The sequence below is a fragment of the Diachasma alloeum genome, unplaced genomic scaffold (genome assembly GCF_001412515.2).
Source record: "Diachasma alloeum isolate Michigan unplaced genomic scaffold, Dall2.0 Dall_scaffold_00192, whole genome shotgun sequence".
In the NCBI taxonomy this organism is placed as follows: Eukaryota; Metazoa; Arthropoda; class Insecta; order Hymenoptera; family Braconidae; genus Diachasma; species Diachasma alloeum.
The window spans coordinates 568,937-594,431 of NW_021680357.1; the positions used below are offsets into that span (position 1 = coordinate 568,937).

General features: G+C 37.8%; 3 protein-coding genes across 3 annotated transcripts in view; 1 reads left to right on the forward strand and 2 right to left on the reverse strand.

Annotated features, from left to right (window-relative positions):
• LOC107048383 (odorant receptor 13a-like) overlaps positions 1 to 3,745 on the reverse strand; it is an 8,246-nt gene extending 4,501 nt beyond the window's left edge. The window contains exons 1-5 of the mRNA XM_029126804.1: positions 3,602 to 3,745; positions 1,181 to 1,300; positions 1,005 to 1,122; positions 684 to 945; positions 490 to 612 (exon numbers count right to left, since the gene is read on the reverse strand). Of these exons, the coding sequence (XP_028982637.1) occupies positions 490 to 612; positions 684 to 945; positions 1,005 to 1,122; positions 1,181 to 1,300; positions 3,602 to 3,745 (767 nt within the window). The remainder of the gene's footprint in view (positions 1 to 489; positions 613 to 683; positions 946 to 1,004; positions 1,123 to 1,180; positions 1,301 to 3,601) is intronic.
• A 7,584-nt stretch (positions 3,746 to 11,329) lies between these two features.
• Positions 11,330 to 13,099, forward strand: LOC107048385 (odorant receptor 22c-like). The gene is made up of 3 exons (XM_015271532.2): positions 11,330 to 11,485; positions 11,630 to 12,332; positions 12,759 to 13,099. Exons 1-3 carry the CDS (start codon positions 11,330 to 11,332, stop codon positions 13,097 to 13,099), a joined length of 1,200 nt encoding a protein of 399 aa, XP_015127018.2.
• Positions 13,100 to 15,684: 2,585 nt separating this feature from the next.
• LOC107048420 (nuclear receptor-binding factor 2) lies at positions 15,685 to 18,390 on the reverse strand. Its single transcript, XM_015271579.2, has 3 exons — positions 18,308 to 18,390; positions 17,619 to 17,878; positions 15,685 to 16,960 (listed from the first exon to the last, which is right to left on the reverse strand). The coding sequence occupies exons 1-3, from the start codon at positions 18,329 to 18,331 to the stop codon at positions 16,483 to 16,485; spliced, it is 762 nt and encodes a 253-aa protein (XP_015127065.1). The 5' UTR covers positions 18,332 to 18,390; the 3' UTR covers positions 15,685 to 16,482.
• Positions 18,391 to 25,495: the final 7,105 nt, after the last annotated feature.

A 25,495-nucleotide genomic window follows, 5' to 3' on the forward strand; every position in this document is an offset into this window, starting at 1 on the left:
TTAACACTTTCTTTTTTTATTTGGACAATGCATGCAAGCGGAGGGGCAAGAGTGGCTAGAATAGATTCTGCAACCTTCTCCGCTTGTTGGATAAAAATGTCAAGCCTCCGCATACATGCATCTCCCCTCCACTCTCCCGTGAAATGTCGATTTTCGAGATGAAAAAAAAAACAATAATTGCATTTTTTATTTCAATAACGCATGAGTAAATAGGGATATGAACGCAGATTTAATATAGGCCCATAGAATTACGGGGACCGGCAAGGATTTGGAAAGTCTGAATGCAAGTCCTGCTTACACCTAACAAGTGCTGAAGTGGGACATAACCAGAGGTAGAAAGGTCTCGGAAGCACTTGGGAAGAGGCTTCCGAAGACCTATCCAGTTCTGAACGGAGAGACCTAAGCAGAATTTGTCAGGTCCAATTATTCGACTCGGGAAGTACACGTGTCGAAGGAGTTCCTTGTTTCATCAATGTTTGAACCACTCACTGTAATGACTTCCGATGTTGCCTGATGCACGCTCTCAGGGAGCTGTGGATATTGTTCTCCATGATAGGAGAGAATCTCTGGTTCGCATTATCGATATCATCTATGATGTTTTCCAAACGTTTTCTGCAATTTCATTGTAAAAGTAAATGTAATTCTAGCATTGGATAACGAAGTTGATAGACAATATCCTTCACCCAACAATTTCGAACATGCTGCAGGCATGATTAACACAGTTACAGTATAGCGCATCAAAAGCAACGATGATTGTCGATGGAAAGGGGCTTATAACATAAGCATGAACTAAAATTGGAATCTTATTTTTCACAGGATCTACGAAATACTCCGTCTGATAAATCTCCAAAGCCGGCCGAGATTCATTGAGAGGCATCACCACATCCAACACTTTTGGCACCATTGGTCCTAATAGGTACATCAAAGTGGTAGCATAGATGTAATCTTTCCACAAAGAACATTTGGTCATCATGAGGGAAAAGTGTCGACAGGATGCTGCTTACATATGTATGTATGCGTTATAGATCTATTTTGCTTGGCATTTCTTTTCAATATTTCAACATCAGCCGGCGACAAAGTCCGTTGCCAATCCTTTTGAATTTCCAGAAGTAATAACTTATTCTATCACGATTCAAAATGATGAGTTTACGTTTGCAATCAGACGACTTCATGATTTTACCTGGTTAAGGTTAAGTAAGCAATTCAACATTTTTGTGACTGTCAACGAGTGCAATGCTAGTATCGGCACGCATGCTATCGTCTTACCCAAGTCATCGTAAACTGTAACCAATTTAATAATCTGTAACATGACGAAGGTTTCCCTTAGATACACAGCAGGAATGATCAGTCATGGCACATTTAGTTTCAAAAACGAATTCATGCTTGTGTAAGTGAAAATAACGCAGCTTCTCCAGGATCCTAAGCAATAATCTTATTCCGGAAAAGTCGAGGGGCTATTCACAGGCGTAATCGTGGTGTCTTTCGCTGATGTAATCAATTGTAATCCCAGTGAAATCAATGTAATCAGTGTAATCTTTCGCAATTGCTCCTAGTGAGAACGTGAATTTTGTTTTTGAATTTTCGAGCGCGTCATTTCTACCTACGGTAAGTCTCAAAGACCCCTGGATCAATTTTTCTTGGAATCCCAGATGTTTATAGTTCTGAACCTTGCATAGTCAATGCATTTTGCACAGAGCATTTGTCTGTAGGGGATTGATTCAACAGAGTTGAAATTTCTTCTTATTCTGGAGAACCAACGACTGAATTATCTCTGAATTATCTGCTGGTGAGTTTCATTCTCCATCAATGGCAGATATTCAGTGAATTTATTTTGCCGATAGCAATTATAAATGCCCAAATTTTTAGATGGAGTGATGGAGACTGCATTCCTCTGTTCTAATCCTCGCGCCTCCTTCCTCATTTCTTTGCCGGTTCTAATAATTAATTATTCCATCAATTTATATTTAATAAGAGGCCATTTTTTGTGATTTCAATGATTACCGATGTTTGGTAATCGCAGAATATAATCCACGAAATCATTTGTAATCATGTAATCACATTTTGTGTTCTTGGAAATCACGGTTATCACATAGGCAATGGTAATCAGTGTAATCAGTCCCGTAATCCTGGGTAATCGATTAAATTTTGTAATCTCGGTGTCACCGAATTCGCATGTGAATAGCCCCTCGGGAAAAGTATTTCGTCCGTTGATGGAAATGTTTCTCGCTCACCTCAGGTATGAGTATACTTATCAATACAACAGTGACGACCAGTGTAAATGCAGCACGAAGAAACAGTCGCTGAAACGGCCAAGCACCAAAACAAGATAATAAAAGCTTTGTGAGACGCCAATTGGTGTTTTCGAAGAAGTCCATCTTACTGACGAAACATCAAAGTATGTTTTGAACTAACCTGACTTTCAGAGAAGTTAAAGAACCTAGCAATTAGTGTGGCTCAGTCATTCCGCTTGATTCTTATCCGTCGATAGACAACAAAGAGCATAATTGCGGTCGTTACAAGCGTGATATAGCAGTTGTATCGATCAACAGAGCGTGGTACAAGGAATCTGTACGATGCCAAATCCTTTGTCCCTAGCTGGTACGGCATTTGGAGACAGGTGCTGTCCTGCAGAAGGTTCTTCAGCGTTGGTCAAGATCTAGTCCGAAATGATTTGGGGAAAATAGAGTTCGACATTATTCGATAGTTCATTAGCAGTCACAATCCGTGTTATACGGGATTACTAATAGCGTTTGTGCAGTGCCGAGTTGTTTCTCTGCGGCTATCGCAGAAGCAGATTTTCGGTTTTTCCAGGGGGAAAGGCGACTTTCGCCAAAATCGAATTTTTTAGCCGGGTGAACGTTGATTCCAATTATTTAAGCGACGGGCTATTCAGAACTCTCAAAAGTATGTGAAAAAAGTGAAAACTGGAAAAGTTTTTTTTTTAGATTTTCAAAGGGTCAGATTTTCCGTTTTTCCAGGGGGAAAGTCGACTTCAATCGACTCCCCCCCCGTCGAGTTGCTCAATTTGTTGAACATAATAAAGTTTACTTTAACAAAAAATACTCTTTGGTAACCAACGAAATCGTCAACGGGACTGAATGCCATTAAACATTGCACCTCTCGCCATGGCGTAGCGCTCACAACATTCTCCATTCACGTAGCCGTGACATAAATTATTTTGCATACGACCTTGAACTTCACGCACTCCGCCGTATCCGAATAAATTGTCCGATTTCAAAGCAAATCTCATGACACTCAATTCTACTGCTAGCACGGGAAAAGAGGCGTAAAATGACGGCCAGAAAAAAATTCCAGCGCCAGCACTAGTAATTTTATTGGAGAAAACATTAATTTTTCCCCCTATTTCTGTGGAAATTTTACAGAAATCCTCAGAAATTGTACCAGAAATTGTACTTTAACAGCCGGTAGATTGTAATTTTTTCCAGTACTTTTACTAGAATTTTTCTAGAAAATTTCTCTCCGTAGATTCCTTCCGATTTTTCGACGCGATATCAAACAAAAAATTTATAATAAAATTTCACTCCACAATTGCTTGCGGGTTATCCAGTAATTCCCTGAATTATCCCTGTTTTATCAATACCTCAGGTACGAGTAGACTACAAATGAGAAACCCTACAGTATATCTCGATAAATAACGAAATCTCGATGACTGAAAGGGCCATGCGCCGAAGGAAGACAGCAACCACTTTGTAAAAAACCAGTTTGGATTGTCGAAAAAGTCCATGCCTTATTAAAACTGCCTTTTTAGTGCGGTCGGGTGAAAGAAAATCCAACAATTTTCTTGTATTACTCGAACCCTCCGATCACCATCAAATATTCCCTTTCATATGTGTAAGACGCGACAACAGAAGGAATAATTACGGTGATAATGGCCAATCGATACGAATGTTTCGCATGATACATTCGCCTACGCGACGCCTATTCTGTTTCATGTGAGCTGGTTGTAATACTGCTATACAGTATTATCAAACTGGTAACGCCGGGCCAAGTCGAGCTTAGACTTGGTTCTTGAGATTTCTTTGCCAGTTGACTCGCGAATCGGGAGGACAAAAGCCCAATCGTAATAGACAGTGCGGGAAACGAAAGTTACACGGAGAAAAAAAATTTCGAAGAATTCAAGTATAATTTTTATGTATTTATATATTTATTTATTTATGTATTTATTAATTCATTCATTTATTCATTCATTCATTCATTTATTCATTCATTAATTTATTCATTTATTCATTTAGGAAACAGTGTGCTCAAATTTCTAGTCTTCATCCAACTTCATCTTTCATTTAAATTGTGAATACAATATTCGATGTTAACAGACTATGTTTCCAGTTGAATACTGAGGTACAGTCCACACTTTAGTATTGAACATCATCTGCTGTGGTCAATTATCAATTTGTTGTAGATGCAATTGATTCTGGGGTTCTTGAGTGGTCATATGGACACATGGAGCGGTTTCGGAGCGTTCTGAGCAGAATCAACTGCAGGAGATGAATTATATGTGTTTACCACTGATCACACGTATTATGAGAATTTTCTGTTCCCATCGAATTATATGAACTCGTTTCGTTGTTTATTTTTGTTCATATGGAGATATTGTGGGCTACGGTGTATTCTCAAGCTGACGCCAAATCAGCTTGCTATGGTTGATACACTTATGACCCAGATGTTGTCTAGTTTCGAGTCAATATCGATAAGATATGAGCTTGTAAAACTATAAGAACTTTAATGTGAAGTTCCATCAAAATATGAGAGCGTAGAAAAATGTATTTACTTGGTAGTAAATATTCCGACAGTCCCAAAATGATCGCTCACGCTCCGATGGTTTTCCTGAACAGGAAAATACTATTGTCAATTGATGAGCGTACACCAAAGATTTGTATCCATTCACTTTTCACCTCATACACTGTTGGAAAAAACGTTTACTTTTATACAGATTGATAGCAACTCTGAAGAGAGCAACATCTACTTCGACGACATTCATCCTAGGGATCTTAGTTATTAGGACTGCCAGAGCAGGGGACTTTGTAGTCTGCATCAACACCATCATCTGCATGATAATCCATACCCTTCAAATATTCATGTACAGCTATGCCGGCGAGTGCTTGTCGCGAGCAATCGAAAACGTTGGTACTACCGCCTACAAGTGTCTTTGGTATGAAATGTCACCACCGAATAAGCAAAATGTTCTCTTCATTCTCGTACGTAGAAACAGAATATTCAGTTTGACAGCCGGAAAAGTTTATCGTATGGACTTGGATAGTTTCAAGAATATCATGAAAGCCCTTGGCTCGTATTTCTCTGTCATGCAGGCTATGTTCAATGAATAATATTTCCAAGAATTGCACGGATAGAACTACCCGAGTGGAAATTGCTTCAGGCCTACCTGAAGTACGATCAAAACTTGATCAGGTTTTTGTAAGGTTCGACTGGTCCGGTGATTCCTGATGAGAACCTGACCAAGTTTTGATCCAGCAGATCGGATCCGAAAAACTGCAAGATGATTCAGATCAAGTTCTGATCAGGTAGACATGATCAGATGATGCCTGATGAGGACCTGACCAAGTTTTGATCCAGCAGATCGGATCCGAAAAACTGCAAGATGATTCAGATCAAGTTCTGATCAGGTAGACATGATCAGGTGATGCCTGATGAGAACCTGACCAAGTTTTCATCCAGCAGATCGGATCCGAAAAACTGCAAGATGATTCAGATCAAGTTCTGATCAGGTAGGCACGATCTCACCTTGAGGTTGGCTGCCTGACCTCAAATTGATCAAATTCGGATTTGATGTCCTTGATCGGCATTTGAAAAAGGTCAATTGAAGAGAAAATGATCAGATTCAGATCCGCTCCACCTGACACCAATTTTAATAAGTTTTTCGGATGATTTAATTAACTATTAGTATACTATTCAAATTAACTTTTATCAACCATCATCAATAATTATTTTCAATCTTTAAAAAGGATCATTATACTATAATTAAAATAAATTAAACTACATTAATTCAATTTAATGAGTTTAATTTAATTAATCAATTTAATTAACAGCCAGCCCTTCTCAAATGTACAGAAGGGAGGGATGATGGTGCCGTAAATACGTATTAGAGGAGTATCAAACTTACACGCAAATGATCTTGAGAAAAAAATCACCAAATGTCTATTCATTTATTAGTGTTATTGTTATTATCATTATTATTATTCATTAATGAAATAAATAAAAATTTAATTGAACATATTTTATCTCACATCCGCGAGATCAGGGATAATCGTGAATTCAACGAATATCTCGATACAAATCATATAGGCAATGTACAGTTTACTCAATAGTAATAGCACGATAGGGTAGGGGTTAGGGCATAGGATTAGTAATCACAGGGTCCCCGGTTCGATCCCCAGCATCGGTAAAAAAATAATAAGCTTTTTCAGAGGTAATAACAGTAGAGATTCATTAAGAGAGGCGGCCTACGGTGAAAGAATTGAATTATCTTTTGTTTTGGATTAATTATCATTGATAATTGTTATTGATACTGACAGACAGATCATCCGGTTTTCATACAGTTGACTTGATCAAGTTCGGATCCATTCGTCCTGATCAAATCCGGATTGGTCAGAGGCGTAACATGTCTGATTCCGACCGGATTCGTCAACTTGATCAATACCTGATCAGTGGTCAGATCTAACCTGATCCAAACTGGATCAAGACCGGACCCGAATTTCCACTCGGGTAGTTACGCATAGATAATCCTTATTTCACCTGTAATTTTAACAATTGGTTAGGACAATTAATCGATTTTATTTGGAGGGGCTACTCACTTCACGTATGAAAAATTTTCATTAAAAAAACCTAGCGAATTCGCTAGATAATTCTACTGGATTTCTATCAGGAGATGCGGTAGTGTCTGTCGCCAAGTAAGAGCGCTACTTCAATTTAAAGTGTTCCGTGTGCAGATCACTGGGGGGTGAAAAGGAAGGCGAGTCTTATTGTTGTCGAGCTCTGATTCAATCGTTGAGCACGAAGTTTTTCAATTCTCAAGTAACTATTTAAGTGTGCATTTGAACATTTTTTGAATATTGATTTTATTCATCAGATTGAATGATTTTTTTCTCATCACCTACGGGTGTCAAATAATTTTTATTGGATGTTTTTCTTATTATTGAAATAATATTACAATGCGTCTCGTTATGCGGAGACGTTACGCCGATCGGGGAAGAACTGAAGAAAAGAATGACCATGCGTCTGTCCCCACTCCTTTCGTACTATGAAAAATTGAACAAACTCACTGTACATACAATACAAAACAACTATTATTGGCACAAACCGAGCAATATTTTCTCCCTTGGTATCTATCTCCTACCGCTCAACATTACCTATGTGCATAATAAAACATGCGAGAGGGAAAATACTTTTCAAATAAAGGAACTCAAGTGATGTTCTCTGCTGTCCAGAAAAAAAAAAGTTCTGGAATTTTATCATGAATAAAGAAAGTAATCGCACAATAAAAATAAACGTGACCATGGGGGAGGGTTCAGTGTCTCCTAGAACAATGAAAGAAGAAACGAAACCATTGAGTTATGATAATAATGCAATGTATTCTATAAGACCGTACAAAATAATAGCTCAATGTCTGGGAATTTGGTGCATGACCTGTCACAGTGTCATTCCGAAGATACAACCGACGATTGTTTGTATTTTATTGGTACGATCTCGTCCGTAATCAGTACAGAGGAAGAAAGTTTCTAGTTTCCAGTGAAAATTTCGGACTTTTACCGCGCATAAGATCCTGGGAATGAGTGGAGTTTTCATTTCTAAGAAAAATTTGTTTAAAAATCTGAGAAAAAAGCTCCAATTTTCAACATTTTTTTACCTGAATCTAGTAAAATTGAACTTGAACAGAGGCACATTTTCTGTTATTTTGACGAAATCTTCGTTCTGGCATTCAGGATTTTCAACTTTTTAAAATAAGACACTTAATAAAATTCTGAAATAATTTTCAATTATTTTAATTTTTAAAATTAAAACAAAAATGTTTATTTTTTAATTTTCAATTATTGTAAAATTTTATCCTTTCTAAAGGATTTTAATTTCAAAACGCAATGGTTTTCGATTGCCAATCGCTTGATTATAGTATATTGTGCATCAAGGGCGGAAAGTCATGTTTTCCCGCCCGAGGTGCACATGCTATTTTTTAACACGCCTGCAAAGGAAATGACTCAATCTCTCCCCCCCCTTTCCCCTTTCCTAGGGTGGAAAGTTGCTCCCAAGGGCGGAAAGTACTCACTTTCCTCCTGCTCACCAGACAGCAAAATACAAACTTTCCTTTGCAGGCGTGTTAAAAAATAGCATGTGCACCTCGGGCGGGAAAACATGACTTTCCGCCCTTGATGCACAATATACTATTCATCACTTGGGATGAGTAGATTTTCACTCTCCAACTTTAGGGATTTCCTTTCTGAAATTAAGTAACAATTTTTGCTTCCGAATCATTCGCTTTGTAATCGTTCAAACTTAAGTTTCGAATTGTTTGTGTTATATCGACCTAGTATGATCCAAAAAGTCTGAAAACGCAATTTTTAGACCCCGTCCGTACGTGTTTGTGCATGCGTGTACGTAGGTAACAAAGTTTATATGATACGTGCGTGTAACCGCATGGGTTTCAGTTGACTATAGTCAACTGAAACTCGAAATAACGCATGACGCGCATGCGCATCACCTATTAAAAGAGAATAACAAGGAAGGACATCTAACCTCAGAATAGTGGATATACAAAAAGACTGAAAAAAGAAAAGGTGATTTTCGAAGCAGATAAAATGAGCCAAAATCGTATAATTCCTGATAGTGATGAAGAGTTAGGCAGTGAGGAGAATTTATTTACTGATGAGGAGGAGTTTATTGGTGATGTGACATTTGAAAAAAATGGAAATAAAATATTCTTCGATTTTTCAATTACGTTTTGTATCATATTTTTTTATAATTATAACTTTCTTTTTTTTGCGAATTCTTAATGATTTTTCAAGATTGTATTTTGTAATTATTATAATTAATTTTTTTCAATTAAAAATACTTTACAAGTTTTTTGAACTACATATTTGATGAATATAATTAATTTTTTCTTCAGAAGTTCCGCATAATTTTTAAATCACACTTATTTATAATTATTTTTTTAAATAATGTGATCTTTTTTCTTCACTGGGGGGGGCCAAGCCGCCCCCCCCCGCCGGGGGCTTCGCCCCCTGGACCCCCTTTTCTCGTGGGGGGCTTCGCCCCCCCCCCCGACTTCATCACGCACTTATCATATAAAATAGTATACGCAACACGTGCAGACAGCAGACGGTATCGCTCGGGCGGGTGCGCCGCCCTCGTGAGTAACCGCCTGCTTTACGCACTAGTTGCGTAATGTACTAATTCTTAGGGAGTTTTCAGTTGTTTCATGTTGTTCTCAACATTCCACTGACGATTTCAAAATTCTGTTCGCAGAGAAAAGGTGGAGAAAAATTACCGAACAAGTCAAGTAATCGTGGAGTGAACTTGATTCTCAGTATTTTTTCACTCTATATCGGGGAAAAGTGCGAGACGAATACTGAATTTTCTCCGCTTATCCGAGAAAATTGACTGAACGTGAGGGTAATTTGTGCCAAAACTGTAAAATTTACCCTGCATTCCATCAAAAATTATCCCAGTGAACATGAATGATTGCTCAATATTGAGTATAATCTTTCTGTAACGGAGAATGATTTTTTACCGAACGCGTTCGGATGGATGCAAAAAAAAATAACCTACGGGTGTGGGAGATTTTGCTGTATACTGTTAAAAAAATTTAACTAAATTTTCCAGAAAATGACACTGAATTCGATTTAACGGAAAAAAGTCTATGAAACTTCAAGTTTCCCTGAAAATTCAAGGAAATTCCTGATTTGTCAGTGGAACAACCATGAAGATTCCGAAATTTCCATCAATTTTCAATGTAAACATGATAATTCAATAAGAAATTGCTCTGAAATTTAAAAAAATTGAAAATTCAAGGACATTTGTGCTTGAATTTTCCTAATTTCCATTAATTTTCATGGAATAATTTAACTGAAATTTAAAATTTTCATAAATTTTCCACCAAAACCACGAATTTTCAATCGTAAAATTCCCTAAAATTTTAATGAAACCATCACTTGTTTCATATTTCAAGGCTAAAGCCTGGAAACTTCAGTGAAAATTTTTTAACAGTGTACAGGAGGATAATTTCTGCAACCATAGATGAGTTTTTCCGTAAAATATCCTCTACAAACCGTATTTTTCATTGAATTACTCTTCACTCCACGATTACCTTTCTGCCCCAAGTTTCTAAGTAAATTTTATCCAACTTTTCTCTTCATGTGAGCAGTTGATCAATGTTGAATGAGACCTGATGGTGTTTACCGCACGAATAACAGCGTAACATTCCAATTTCATTGACTGCATGAGACAAGTGTTTTGTCCAGCCATGCCAAATGGCAAATCCAAGGTGAATTATTCAATAATCGAGAAATGATTGAATATTGATTGTAAGGATATCCATTGTATTTCAATAAATGCATCATTTACAAGGAATGGCATTTTCCTCAATCCCAAATCGATGTCTTCCACAAAAACATTAACTGTTCTTCAACGGAATAAAGTTACACCAGGACGACACATTTTTCCGGATGGTATAGATTTTCTCATGCAGCGTCGCTACATTTCACAAGTGTTCTAGTTGCATTCAAGTTAAACCCTTTCATGAAATCCCCTCACTACATCATATTGTAACAGCTTGTACAGATAACACAGATGATCGAAGAACTCTTACAGATGATTGCTATCAACGATTATTTACGGAGGATGTCGAACACACAAGAAAAATTAGCTCTCAATCAATCTGAAGACCAGGATATTGCATTGACAGTCTTCAAGTAAGACTTGCAACCCTTAATAAATGTCGAAGCTTACTAACGCACCTGTGCAATATATTTTTTTCCGGACCCCCTCCTCCGAGTGCCTAAAGAATATTGCATCAGTGTCGTGTCACGCAACAATAAATAATGCATCATCTCAAAAACAAAGTTTCTCCATTTTCCGCCCACGCAATATCCATCTTCTGTCAATATTATTATTTTTTGTCCATCGATGGTTCTCTATGAATAGAAAAGTAGTCCGTAGAGAACCCAAACACCTGTCAGAGGTATTATTCGCTGCGAATTCCCGAAAGAAAGGAATTTCATACGAATCGCCATGAATTATAAATCACTCATGAAACATGAAATAGCATCATGCACGGGAGAACGGCATTTACCCTTCAGCCGCTATGGAGACAACAACTCAATTCACCACAATTTGGAATGACAATATTGCGTACGCCTTCGGACTCTATCGCCTCATCACTCAGAGCTTAGGAATTTGGCCATTCACGTGTCATAAGTTTATATCGAAATGTCAAGTTTTGATTGTCTGTGTACTCCAGGTAAGATTCAAAGAATCATTGCAATGCATCACGCAGAAAAAATTACTTCTCACTTCAAATTACTTTTTCTACTGATCAGAAGTAATTTTTTTTGGGTGGCAGCGCCCCTTCGATTCCCTACAAATCATTCATTATGTATTTTAGCTGACTATGATGATCAGCATAATTGGGGAAATGCATCTCCAATGTGGTGAAGTCAGTGACAAAATTCAGAACATATCGCTCTGTTCTTGCGCTTTCATGACTATCGTAAAAGTCACCATCATTCGGGCGCATAATCCTCGAATGCACGAAATTATGATGTCTGCTATGCAGGATTGGTTATGCGTGAAGACAGCAGATGACAACAAGAAAATGCGGAGTTGTGCTAAATTGGGAAGATCCATTTGTCTTTTTCAGATGATTGGTGCTTATGTCACGGCAATACCAATCATTTTGAGCGGCTTTGCCGGACATAGTGCCGTCAATACAACGAACTCGACGGATTCAGACATTAAGATTCTCCCGCTGGGCACAGTCTGCCTTTTTCAGCAAATGTCTAGTAGTTTTTACACTTCGGTATACATTATTCAATGTATCCAATTACTGATTACGTGCACCGGCAATGTTGGATGCGATTGCTATTTTTTTGGAGTGACGATGCACTTGAGCGGACAGATTGAGAAATTGACGGACGATATGGAGAGATTTGGAAAGGAGAAAGAAGACACCGATTGTCATGAAAAGTTGGTGGCTCTGGTGAAACGGCAGAATCATTTGCTGGAATTGGCTGAGAATTTGGAGACGACGTTCAACATAGTCATTTTGGTGGAGTTGTCTGCGCTCACTTATGAGATTTGCTTGATTGGTAACTAGAGGAGAACGATTCCTTTTATGCATTCTCCATAACACGCTTGTCTCCCATTTGGCTATGAGTCAGTAATTATCTCGGTCAATTATTCTACCAGTAGTGTTTTCGCGGACTGTTGCGATAGCCTTTCTACTCGCATGGAGTTGGTCACTTTCCAAACACGAGTAAAGGAACCCCATCACTACATTCCGAGACATGATTTTGACGAAATGGTTTTCAAATTCTTGAGGTTCGCCAGGTGCGATAGCAATTCCCACATCAGGAACAGTAAAAAACACCACCAAATTTAGACATCGTTCGTAAACAATTTTCAAATGTTACCAAACACATCGAAATGGTCCATTAGATATATCAGAAATGCACATATTAACGTCTGATATTCAGACATTTTTTTGTAGTTTACTGTGATATTTGGTATTGCAGCTCTGCAAATGGTCGTCAACCTCAGGATGGGGAATAGCGTTGTCATCATCAACAACATCATCATGCTGCAGATCCTGTATCTGCAATTATTTCTGTACAGTTATGCCGGTGAACGTCTATCCTCAGGGCTTGAAAACTTGGGATCAGCTATATACAGCTCTGAATGGTGTGATTCACCATCTAAGGTCACTAAAGATCTAATATTTGTCATGATGCGATGTCGTAAGTCATTTGCACTAACAGCAGGAAAAGTTTGTGTCATGAATCTCGAGAGCTTCACAAATATTATCAAAGCTGTAGGATCATACTTTTCTGTTCTTCTGGCAATGTTCGATAAGTAATGATTTTAGTTCATTGGTGCATAATTCATGTGAAAGTTTGTTTCATGATCTAGGACTGACATTAGGAAGAGGCCAAAAAGTGATGAAGTGTTGGTCTTACCTGAGTAGCGGCTCAGGTCTATTTTAGTTTTGGTAACCATCGTTAAACCAAGACAGGGGGAGAAAAAAAATATTCTCACACAAGCCGGTAAAACTGTAGAACTGTGGCTCCAATTAAATTTATGATTTTATACATGAATTTAACGAGTTTTGCGAGTTATTTATGACATTGTGACGCATGGACCCAGTCAAGACGTCGGTTATTTTATCTTACGAAATATTTTATTTTAATGAATAGTTGCCAGATTCGGCGATTTGTCGCCAAAATATCTGGCAACGCAGTTCAATTGAAAAATATTGAAATAAATCAATATCAATTAGAAAAATGCCATTAGAGGGGCGGCGGTAGGTCATCCGACGTTAAAGTGAATCAAATTCGACGGAAGGTGACGGATCTCTCGGTAGCTCAGGAGGTAGAGCACCAGACCGCCAATCTGAAGGTCGCGAGTTCGAAACTCGCTCGGGTATTCCTCATTTTTTTCCGAAATTGATTCACAAATATCAGTTTCCAGATTCGGCGACTTATCTCCAAGATATCTGGAAATACAGATTATATTTCCATTCATAAAGCTGAAAGAATTTCAGTTTCTTTAGATATTGACTGCCCTACCTAAGAGGTCTCACGGTGGCACTTGAATCCAGTTTTCGTCCAGAAACTGTTTGATTGTATTGGAGACTGTCAATGGCAACAGCATGGCTATCTTAGTTTCTAAAAATAGTGAGAATGCTTAATTTGCGTTTTTGGGTCAGCAACGAGCCCGTGATGGATCACTCGATAGGGGGTTCGAGTTGTTCATGCTGTCGAGTGCTAGTCGATCACGGTTCGATTGATCGACCACTGATCGACCAATGATCGGCCAGCAATCGACCATCGATCGACTAACCCTCTACTAGTGATTAACCAACGATCGATCGGCCATCGACCGAGTGAACAAGTCAATCTCCTGTTAAATCATCATTGAGTAGCCATCGATTGATCTATTAGCAGTTCACAGTACTTCCTCGGACACTGATTAGTGTTGAATTAACACCAGATTTTACATGCAATGTTCCATGGTGCGTTGTAATTTTAACACTGCAACTCTAAAAACGGTGTGGACTTCCTCACGGAAAAAATATATATGCGAGCAATTACTTATAANTTGCGAGTTATTTATGACATTGTGACGCATGGACCCAGTCAAGACGTCGGTTATTTTATCTTACGAAATATTTTATTTTAATGAATAGTTGCCAGATTCGGCGATTTGTCGCCAAAATATCTGGCAACGCAGTTCAATTGAAAAATATTGAAATAAATCAATATCAATTAGAAAAATGCCATTAGAGGGGCGGCGGTAGGTCATCCGACGTTAAAGTGAATCAAATTCGACGGAAGGTGACGGATCTCTCGGTAGCTCAGGAGGTAGAGCACCAGACCGCCAATCTGAAGGTCGCGAGTTCGAAACTCGCTCGGGTATTCCTCATTTTTTTCCGAAATTGATTCACAAATATCAGTTTCCAGATTCGGCGACTTATCTCCAAGATATCTGGAAATACAGATTATATTTCCATTCATAAAGCTGAAAGAATTTCAGTTTCTTTAGATATTGACTGCCCTACCTAAGAGGTCTCACGGTGGCACTTGAATCCAGTTTTCGTCCAGAAACTGTTTGATTGTATTGGAGACTGTCAATGGCAACAGCATGGCTATCTTAGTTTCTAAAAATAGTGAGAATGCTTAATTTGCGTTTTTGGGTCAGCAACGAGCCCGTGATGGATCACTCGATAGGGGGTTCGAGTTGTTCATGCTGTCGAGTGCTAGTCGATCACGGTTCGATTGATCGACCACTGATCGACCAATGATCGGCCAGCAATCGACCATCGATCGACTAACCCTCTACTAGTGATTAACCAACGATCGATCGGCCATCGACCGAGTGAACAAGTCAATCTCCTGTTAAATCATCATTGAGTAGCCATCGATTGATCTATTAGCAGTTCACAGTACTTCCTCGGACACTGATTAGTGTTGAATTAACACCAGATTTTACATGCAATGTTCCATGGTGCGTTGTAATTTTAACACTGCAACTCTAAAAACGGTGTGGACTTCCTCACGGAAAAAATATATATGCGAGCAATTACTTATAAGATATATGTTCGATATATTTTAAATATATTTTTGGCAAAAAATGCTGTATATAAAATATATGTTGAATACATACGTGCATATATATGTGACGCATACATCTTGCGTATATCTCACATATTGCATTTTTTGCCGCACATTTATGTGCATGTAATTGATATATATCTCATATATTTGTTTTCCGCCTGGGCTCATGTTGTAGTTCATTGTCGTTCACCATGTAATAACTTTTTCGACTGTATTCTTTCTCCGAAAAAAAAATAAAAACAACATACAGCTTCCAAAAAACAGCTTCCAGATTTGACTTAACAAGAACTCCTTTTCTATTTTCAATAATGTGTAACTTCATTGTTCATCGCTGACGATTCTCTCATTCTTTATTAGAACTCTCAACTGGAAAATTCTTTCCATGTAAGAAATGCATTCAACTATTCACAATTATATTATTCATTACAATTCTTGCACGTCCACCGCACTTAATCACCCAAATTTTGAGGTAAAACAATCAGTAGAAAACCTAATAATAAGCTGACAAAAAGTTTGGTTCCATTGCAGCAACATTATCACAACATTATTACTGCTGGCTTTAATCACCAGTCACGCAGCTAAACCTCTCATAAAAAAATGAAGACTTCGCGCACTTATGTACAACCTAACAATGGCAGTATATCATTTTCTCCAGCTTTCTTCAATCGAGATGAACGGAATCTTAAATTCTACCTCACGCTGAAATAAATATCCATTATCATAGTTTACATGCTTACCGTAGTACATACAAAAATAATTTGAATTAGATATGTTCATGGAAAAGTGCATTTTAATCGCTAATCACCACATGCATTACCCCGCGACCCTAGTAACGTTTCATTTCGACTCGGACTTGAATCCGTCAAATACGAAACCCCTCGATACAGTGAACTGCGTTTACAGTACATAAGATTCATTGAGTTCACGCACTCTTGCATTCAACTTGTACACATTATAGCATCAAAAAATTGCTGCGTCGGCTGAGAAATTAGGAACAATCAGGATTCTCTTTTTACATCAACGCCCTTCGTGTTCTGAGAAACAGCAATTGTTTCTCAACTTATTTAAGTACATATGTATATATATTGTTAATATGTATAATTCGTTCACTTGCTGCTGATTAATCCTAAGGAGAAGTGAAATCAAACAGTGGCATTTCGAGCGGCGCCAGAGGTGGAAGTGGTGCTAGTCTCAAGGAGTGTCCTTCCCCAGGACAAATTTCCTCGTTAGAGTCAATTGATCTGGTCTGAAGCCTCTGGGTCAACTGGCGAACCTCCTGTTCCTTTGCCTCAAGCTGACTGAGCAAACTTTCGACGAGCGATCTCAATTGCGAATTAGCGGTACGTAGTTCCTCGATAACCGTGTTGGTGTCTTTAGGATGCTTGAACGGCTGGCCATCCTCAGGCAATGAAATTAGACTCAGTAGACTGTCCTGCTCCTCTATTGTCCTGTAAATGGCCTGTCTCAACGATCCCTCGTACTTTTCAGGGATTGCGTTCTCGGCAGTTCCTTTGTCATGATTTTTCGATGTTTGTTTGCTGAGGAGATGTCGTTGTTGTCTCTCCAAAGTACTTTTGTATTCTTCATATTGTGCTTGCTTCATTCTGAAATTGTTTTTATGTTGTTTTGTCAATGATGGAGAAAAAAACAATCATCTTTTGAGGACAAATCATTTAGTAGCGAAGCGATGAAATGATTCACTTCGGCTCTTAGCTGAGTTTCTGGGGAATATCTCCAAATCTAAAGAAGATAGCGAAATTTTTGTCAGAACCTTCTTTGCAAAGCGAGTGAAGCCCTAAAAAAAGGTTCCACCAAAAATTTAGCTATCAGTTTTCTCAAGAAATTATTTGAAGAAATGAACGAATGTCAAAATTTTTAGGAGAATGGGCTCTTGTGACTCCAGCGACCCTTGCGATCGTTGTGTCTTCGTGACTAACCCTTGCGACTCTTATGATTTTTTGTGATTCTTGTGATTGACCCTTTTGTGATTTTTTCACCTTTTACGACCCTTTCTGACCTTCGTGATCCTATTATCTTTTTTAACCCTTGTTATTTCTGTCTTATTTTTTCTTCGGTCGTCTTTTCAGGCATTCGTTGTTATGTCCTCTCAAGAAATTATCATCTCTCAACGCAAATGTTGCTTTTACTTTGACTCAGACGTGATAATCGTTAATTCTTTAATGTTTAGATTGCAACACAGAAATCACTGAAAACCATTCACCACGAGGATCAATTCCACACCAAATACCTGCTGAATCTTACCTCACAACAGCCGCTTGCCTCTTATGATAATCCCGCTGAAGAACAAGCGACTCAAGAGCAGCTGAAGAGTGAATGGACGACGTGGCCAAACAGCTGTCTTGATGATTTGATATCTCCAATGGTCTTACGTCAACAAAACTTGCACTGATTTGTGCATGTGTCTCGGCCAAAAGTTCAGCGATATTCTCATGGCACTCGGCAGCCTCCTCGAAACGTCCTGAGCGCAGCAGAACATCTGCCCTCCTCTGCTTCTCGTGAGCCTAGAACAATGATGAATCGTAGTTTTCACGTCCCCCTCCTAACCTCATTATTTATTACTCTATTTCAATTTCCAACGACGCAGTAATATTTTCTATTTTTTCAGAGGGCAACAGTGCGAAAAACTTCCTAGGTCGCATGTTCATAGAGACAGTCGTGTTTTCGTTGTGATGAAAAGAATGGTAGTTTGAATTTATCGTCTGCATGCGATAAGAAAGATTGTGAAGCAACATTCAATGTTATTTAATATGATTCATTACACTTATTATATCATTAAATTATCGTCAGCAGCGATTGGAGGAGATGAGGTCACGCTCACACATCAGTTCTCCTTCCGCAGAAGAAGTTAAATGTGAATATTAAAAATGAAAACAACTCTCGATCATCGACAAATGAGCAGAATGATTGAAAATAACACAGGAAACACTTACCAGGTTCAAGATAGAATTTTCCATAACTGATCAGCTGTTCGATGAAAGAAACAAACAAAATGCGCGCGCCTCCGCAATGGCGGCGTCCACCCACTACTTCTGCGTGGCGTTCAAAACTACGGACTTACCGTGTGAGAACGCAGAAAGTTGAGTGAATCAACTCCAGATGACACTGGCATGAAAATTTTTCGTGATTTGTTTAAAACGGCTTTTTCTTCTTCAACGGCGGATGTTTTTGATGACGTAGAAGGTATGATGGACGGCTGAAAGCCGTTTAATTGAATTAATAATCCATTACGGCGTTATGATACAACTTTCAGATCACATCGGGGAGGTGTTAATGACTTCATTAAGTGCTGTGATAATTTTCCTGGTGACAAATCAGGATTTTATCGGGGAGGGATCGCTGCGACGTTAATTTAAAGAAAAATATTGATGCGTTTGCTATTTAGAGGGGTAGGATCTCACGAATTCGTGAAATCTGTACGAAATTCCGTTAAGTTATTGAATTAATCTGAAGCCAGTGATTTCAACTCTCAGGAGTTTTCTTTGAAATCATCTCTGAAATCACGCATAAAATCGGCCGATTTTGTGATTGTTATTTTATAATTTTGCGATTGTAATTGGAGATTTTGATTTTGTGTAGAATAATCGGAGAAAATCCTAAGCGACTTGCAACTGGCCACACCCAGAAAAATCGTTTATTAGGATTGAATAAACTTTATTTGAATCGAATAAATCCTCTATTAGGATTAAATAAACGGTTCATTTGATTGAAATAAAGTTTATTTAATTCAACTAAACCATTTTTCTGCGTGCATCGCTCGACGGCTTTCAGCCAAAAATCGGAGAATTTCCTCAAATTTGCTAGAAAACCGAAGAATTTTCTAGAATTTTCACAGAATTCTAGAAATCAAAGACGTGTCAACTCCAAAAAAGTTGTTATTTTTGGGCACATGTGACTTTTTTTTCAACTTTTAAAGATTTTTATTTACGTCAATGATACAACAAGGCAGCAGAGTATACATTGTTAACTTACGGCTATTTTACGTGGTTTCAGCCCTCGGGCTTTCAGTCATATGAACCTTTACAGATATGGATTAAGTGAAAACAAGCTTTGAGGTGAGAATTGCTATTGTGTAGGGAAAAGCAGATGAAAAACCCTAATTCAGGGACATGTAACCGATTTTCAATAACCAATCCGTAATCCTTGAGTTTTCGCGATTGTGAAAAATCAGTTCCTTTAGAACGCGCTGAATCGTTATTACGTGAACCTCGTTTACGAGCAATCATCCAACATCCAGCATGAGATGATTATCACCCAAAGAGACAACCCATGAATTGCGTTAGAATGTTCTATGTGACATTCCCCATGAAACATTCGAATGATAATTTTTTCACGAAGCCCATAAAATCCAGTTTAACCGATTCTTTTCTTATCCATAACTAAACTAGACAGATTAGCATGTATTCATTTTTATCCTTTTTGCTTAGCTCATTTCCTCCTACTCACTTATGTCTCTCTACCTTTGTGTCTGTCTCGACTGAAAAATTGAATTCTACTGACTTTTTCTATACAATATTTTCTACTGAACATCCAATAGAATCGACCAAAAACTAATATAAAGTTCAAAAGAAATCCAATAAAATTGTCTAGCGAATGCGCTAGGATTTTCTATTCAATTTTTTCAGATATGTAATCACGTGAAATAGACTTAATTTCGAAGTCACGGTATCACTCAATCACGAAGTAAGTAGATCCTCCCGGAGAACAACATCATTCACCGAATGACAAATTCTTGAATTCATTCGCATGCGTAATATTGCTGATTCCTGGATCGAACCAGTCTCATATCACATTCTGAATGACTTGATGGCAATGTTTGATGAAAGTTTCTTAGATAAGAGCCATAACTATCTTCCAGTACGAAAAATCAGTTCCTTTAGAACGCACTGAATCGTTATTACGTGAACCTCGTTTACGAGCAATCATCCAACATCCAGCATGAGATGATTATCACCCAAAGAGACAACAACCCATGAATTGCGTTAGAATGTTCTATGTGACATTCCCCATGAAACATTCGAATGATAATTCTTTCATGAAGCCCATAAAATCTAGTTTAACCGATTCTTTTCTTATCCATAACTAAACTAGACAGATTAGCATGTATTCATTTTTATCCTTTTTGCTTAGCTCATTTCCTCCTACTTACTTATGTCCCTCTGACTTTGTCTCTGTCTTGACTGTTGGTGCGCGTTCCACAGCAACTTCTCGTGAATGGGCACGGTGTTGGTCCCAACCGGTGAGTATGAATGAAATAGTAAATATAATTGACAGAAGGGCAAAGCGTGGGCAGTCGAGTCGGGCGTTCGTTTGGAACAGGCAAGCAGAAGGAGGTGGACGGGTTGGTGATACTTGTGCGCGGGGTAAGGCGAGAATGGCGCGCGCCGTGTAGGATCGAGGTCATCACCTTTCTATACCCAAAGAAGTCTGCTTTCGCCCTTCCAAAATGTTTTTTTGTTGTCTTTTTGGTAAAGTCTCTGGAGCTTTGAATAGTTCAACACGGAGAAAAACGTTGGAGAAAAATTACGGAACAAGTCAAGTAATCGTTGAGGGGTTTCAAACTTGATTTAAGTATGATTCTACTTGACGGATTTTATTTGATTCAAGTACATATTCCACTTGTTCACTTGTCACTTCTTCCATTATCACTTTTTATGGTATAAACTTGCAATTCGAATTTTCCGATCACAAAAAAATTATGATTCAAGTAGTTCCAAACTTGATTCAAGTACATATTCTACTTGTTTCAAGCAGGATGACTACAACTTAATCCGAATTCTGAACTTGCTGTGGGTAGAAAATCGGATCTTTTAAAGAAGAATCATTTCAAGTCATCACCTACTTGATTCAAGTTTAAACCAACAAATTATTCTCCTGAAAAAATTTGCCTGTTTCAAGCAATATGTCACGACTTTATTCAAGTCGAAAAATACTTGATCCAAGTTAACCTGATACTTGATTCCAAAAACCCAGGTTCCAATGATCCAAGTAAACTTTAAACAACTGGCATTCCATACGGCTCACGTAATGCCCCCTACTTGAATCAAGTATGAATTCGACTTGAATTAAGTCGCAGAATGTCTTTGAATTGATGCCCTATGTAACATCTTCCATTATCGCTTTTTATGATATAAACTCATAATTCGAATTTTAGAATCACAAAAAACTTATGATTTAATTACTTCTCAACTTTATTCAAGTACATATTCTACTTGTTTCAAGCAGAATAACCATAACTTAATCCGAATTTCGGACTTGCTGTATTTAGAAAATTGGATCATTTTAAGAAAAATCCTTTCAAGTCGTCACCTACTTGATTCAAGTTTAAACCAACAAGTTATTCCACCGAAAAAATTTTAAGCAATATGTAACGACTTCATTCAAGTCGAAAAATACTTGATTCAAGTTAACCTCATACTTGATTTCAAAACCCCGAAATCCACTGACTGACCTTTCATAAGGATCAAGTAATCCCCCAACTTGAATCAAGTCTCAATTCGACTTGAATCGAGGGGTAAAGTCTCCTTGAATCGAGTCACATTAGACCTGAATCAATTCGAATTCACCAACTTCATTCATAATTTGTTTATCCGATCTTCAGAAGTCAATTTCGCCCAAATCATTCTGACCATTCGCCGAAAGATGCTCACATAAATCATCCCCTCATAAATAAGTTCTCTCTTAATTTCACGATATGATTCCTTCGTTTACTCATTTACCGTTGTTTTACGTAGACATTAAAATATACTTCACGCGTAGGTGGTGCACTCTCCAAGAAGTGGGTGGAATATTCTCACCGTCGAAGCCAAGGAAAAGATCTCTTTCACTCCTAGGACCCCGAGGTCATCGTACCCCTCAATACCAACGATTTTTCATTCTCTCTATTTTCTTCGTAATGTGACATTTCACTCAGGCGACTTGTCAATGGTTTATTGCCCATTTTTCCTGACCCCTGATGCATTCAGCGAGCGATGGACTGTTGTCGCTCGGTTCATCACATCAGGTATTACAGCGTTAGTCAATGAAATTACACGAAAGTTTAATGTATACAAAGTAGCAAATATCCGTGTGGTTTTTTCTCTATCTCTCTCTCTTTTACTTTCTCAATCCTTGTTTAATGGCTAGGAGCTTCCAAAGACGGCAAGGGAGGTACGGTTTCCGGTCGCCCACGCTCCACAACCTAGTCAGCGCCAACTCTCAGTGTTGTGAAAATGTTTGATACAGGCGTCAAGTGTATACCTTGGGTTATATACCTGGCGCAATAGAAACGATCGAATGAGTTGGTTGACTGGACACAAAACAGCAATCAATGTGGGATAGAGCGATTATTATTTCTTAAACACTAAAATACTCTTACGTATGTGGACTGAGAGAATTCTCTTTTCTCTGTTGTGCGCTGTTGGTGTGAATGAATGGAGTGGATAGTGAGGCTGTCAGGGAATTTTATTGGGCGTCAGGAATTTGAATTGAGTCGGGGAAATACTTGACCCTTGGGAAAGAGGTGTTTTATAATGGACTTGTATCACTAGGAGTTAGTTTTATTTAGTTCGCGGTCAAGTATCTCTGCGACTTGAAGCAAGTATCAATTTGACTGGAATCAAGTCAAAGTTCAGTTGACTGGAATTGCAATGGGGGAGAAAATTCGTTGTTCCGAAAAGTTATGTTGCCTTGAAGAGATCTTTGTCGGGGTGAATCAATATTGAGCAATCGTTCACATTCATGGGATAATTTTTAGTGGCATAAATGGTAAATTTTACTATTTGAGCATAAATTACCGGCATGTTAAGTGAATTTAATGAATGTAATGGATTCGTTAGAATGAATTTCAGGCAATTACAGGAATTTAATGATGGAAATTCCATAATTTACACGAATCCTCTATTGAAAATGAATATTCACTGCTAAATTACTTTCAATTTGCAGGGAATCCACTTAAAATTCTCAGAATTCCAGAAATTTTCAAGGAATCGCCTGAAAATTCAGGGAAATCTGGGATTCAGGGAGAAATTTCTCGGAATTTTCTTAATTTTTCGTTAATTTTTCTAGGATAATCAATTTCTTAAATGAATTTTCAATTGAAAATGAATATTTACTGCCAAATTCCATTGAAGTTTCAGGGAATTCCTTAAAAATTCTCGAAATTCCAGAAATTTTCAAGGAATTACCTGATAATTTAGGGAAATCTGGAATTCATTAAATTTTTCATTAATTGTTCCGGAATAATCATTTTTTAAATGAATTTTCAATTGAAAAGGAATATTTACTGCCAAATTCCATTGAAGTTTCAGGGAATTTCTTAAAAATTCTCGAAATTCCAGAAATTTTCAAGGAATTGCCTGAAAATTCAGGGAAATTTGGAATTCAGGGAGAAATTTCTCTGAATTTTTTAAATATTTCATTTATTGTTCCGGAATAATCATTTTTAAAAATTAATTATCAATTGAAAATGATTCATTCACTGCCAAATTCCGTTGAATTTTCCGGGAATTTCTTAAGAATTCTTTAAATTCCAGGAATTTCCAAGGAATTGCTTGAAAATTCTAGAAAATTCGGAATTCAGGGGGAGATTCCTACGAATTTCCTCAATTTTTCATTAATTTTTCCGGGAGAGTCGATTTTTTTTTTAAATCTTCAACGAAGAAATTCCTTAAAATTTCAATGGAAATGTTACTCTTTAGAAATTTCCAACACTCTTATCGGAGATTTCAGTTCAAAATTTTTACCAGTCTATTTCTGTTTCTGATGGTCGTAATAAAAATCCTTCCATATCGATGGTCTCTGGAAGTTACATCTCCTGTTAACCAATCGATAAACCCGCCCCATTTATTAGTTCGACCTGTGATTATCTCCCGTCGTTATTACAATATTTATCTGAGTTATACGGTATACCCCGATATACCGTGTGCAACGAGTTTCGACTAGTTGTTCCTTCAATCCCATTCACCGATCGATCATGACTGCTACGAATTATTAATGGCTGTGCTCTCCCAGAGTCCAGTGTCCCCAATGTTTCTCCTAAAAAAAGTGATCTTCATATGGTACATCATCCATATATTAAGTTTCGTGAGATTTCAAAACTTTTGACACTTATTCATTTATTTATTTCTTTTTTATCTCGTCAAAATCCAATGAAACGAATGGTTAGTTAGATGGAGGAACTTGATTATAATTCACATTGGGGGATAGGAATGTAAGATTGACTCGTTATTCCCTCGTTTCGTTCGTAACGGTAACAAAGTGTCTCGTAACTCTGATGACGAGGTTGTATCTCTTATTGGACGTGTGTCCTCTCTCTGGTGTCGCGCTGATGCGGGTCTTCATTTTTTTCCTCAAACTCGAGTCTTTATATTTTATTTTCAAACGGTTGGACATCGAACATTCGTTGAGCGATTTACGGGGGAAGTAAAGTACATTCATCCGTGAGTACTACCCAGCGCCTCCAGAACGTGAACATGACCTTTGGAAGTTGATTAATTTGAATTAAATCAAGAGTTGATCTTGTGCTCTTCATCGTGATCAGTCAGGAGTGATTTCAACAGAGGTGTTGGCTCGACTTTTAACAACGAGATTTCCGGAGGTTTCAGTGGATAAAAATGTACGAGATTATTCGTATAAGCGCAAGTGGATAATGGTAGTTTATGATTATTGTTGCTAATAAATTAGCAATCTGCTGTCGATTGGATTCTCTTTCTTTAATTCTTGTTTCACTATTCTCTTCTTCTATTTTTTCATGGCATAGTACTATCATCAATTGAAATGTCATCAAAATTTTGCGTATTATTTAGTTCTGTCAAATGATTCTACAGTCAGACCCTCTCAAGACTCGAATTCGGTTGAAAACATTGACTGAAAACCATCAATTTTTGGACATGAAAAATCAATGCTTTCGATTACGGATGTATTACACCCTTTTCACCAAAATTCAGGTTTTCTTAATTTTTCTGGTACTTTATTGATCGGATTGACGTGAAAAAATATACCGTTTTTGCATTTTATCATTACTTAATGACTCACGAAATTTCATGAGCGTGCAACCGTTTTTCTGCGTTTCTTCTAAAATTTTTCGGAAATTCATAAAACTTTAGAAAAAATTCAGGAAAATGATTGCACTACCATGAAAG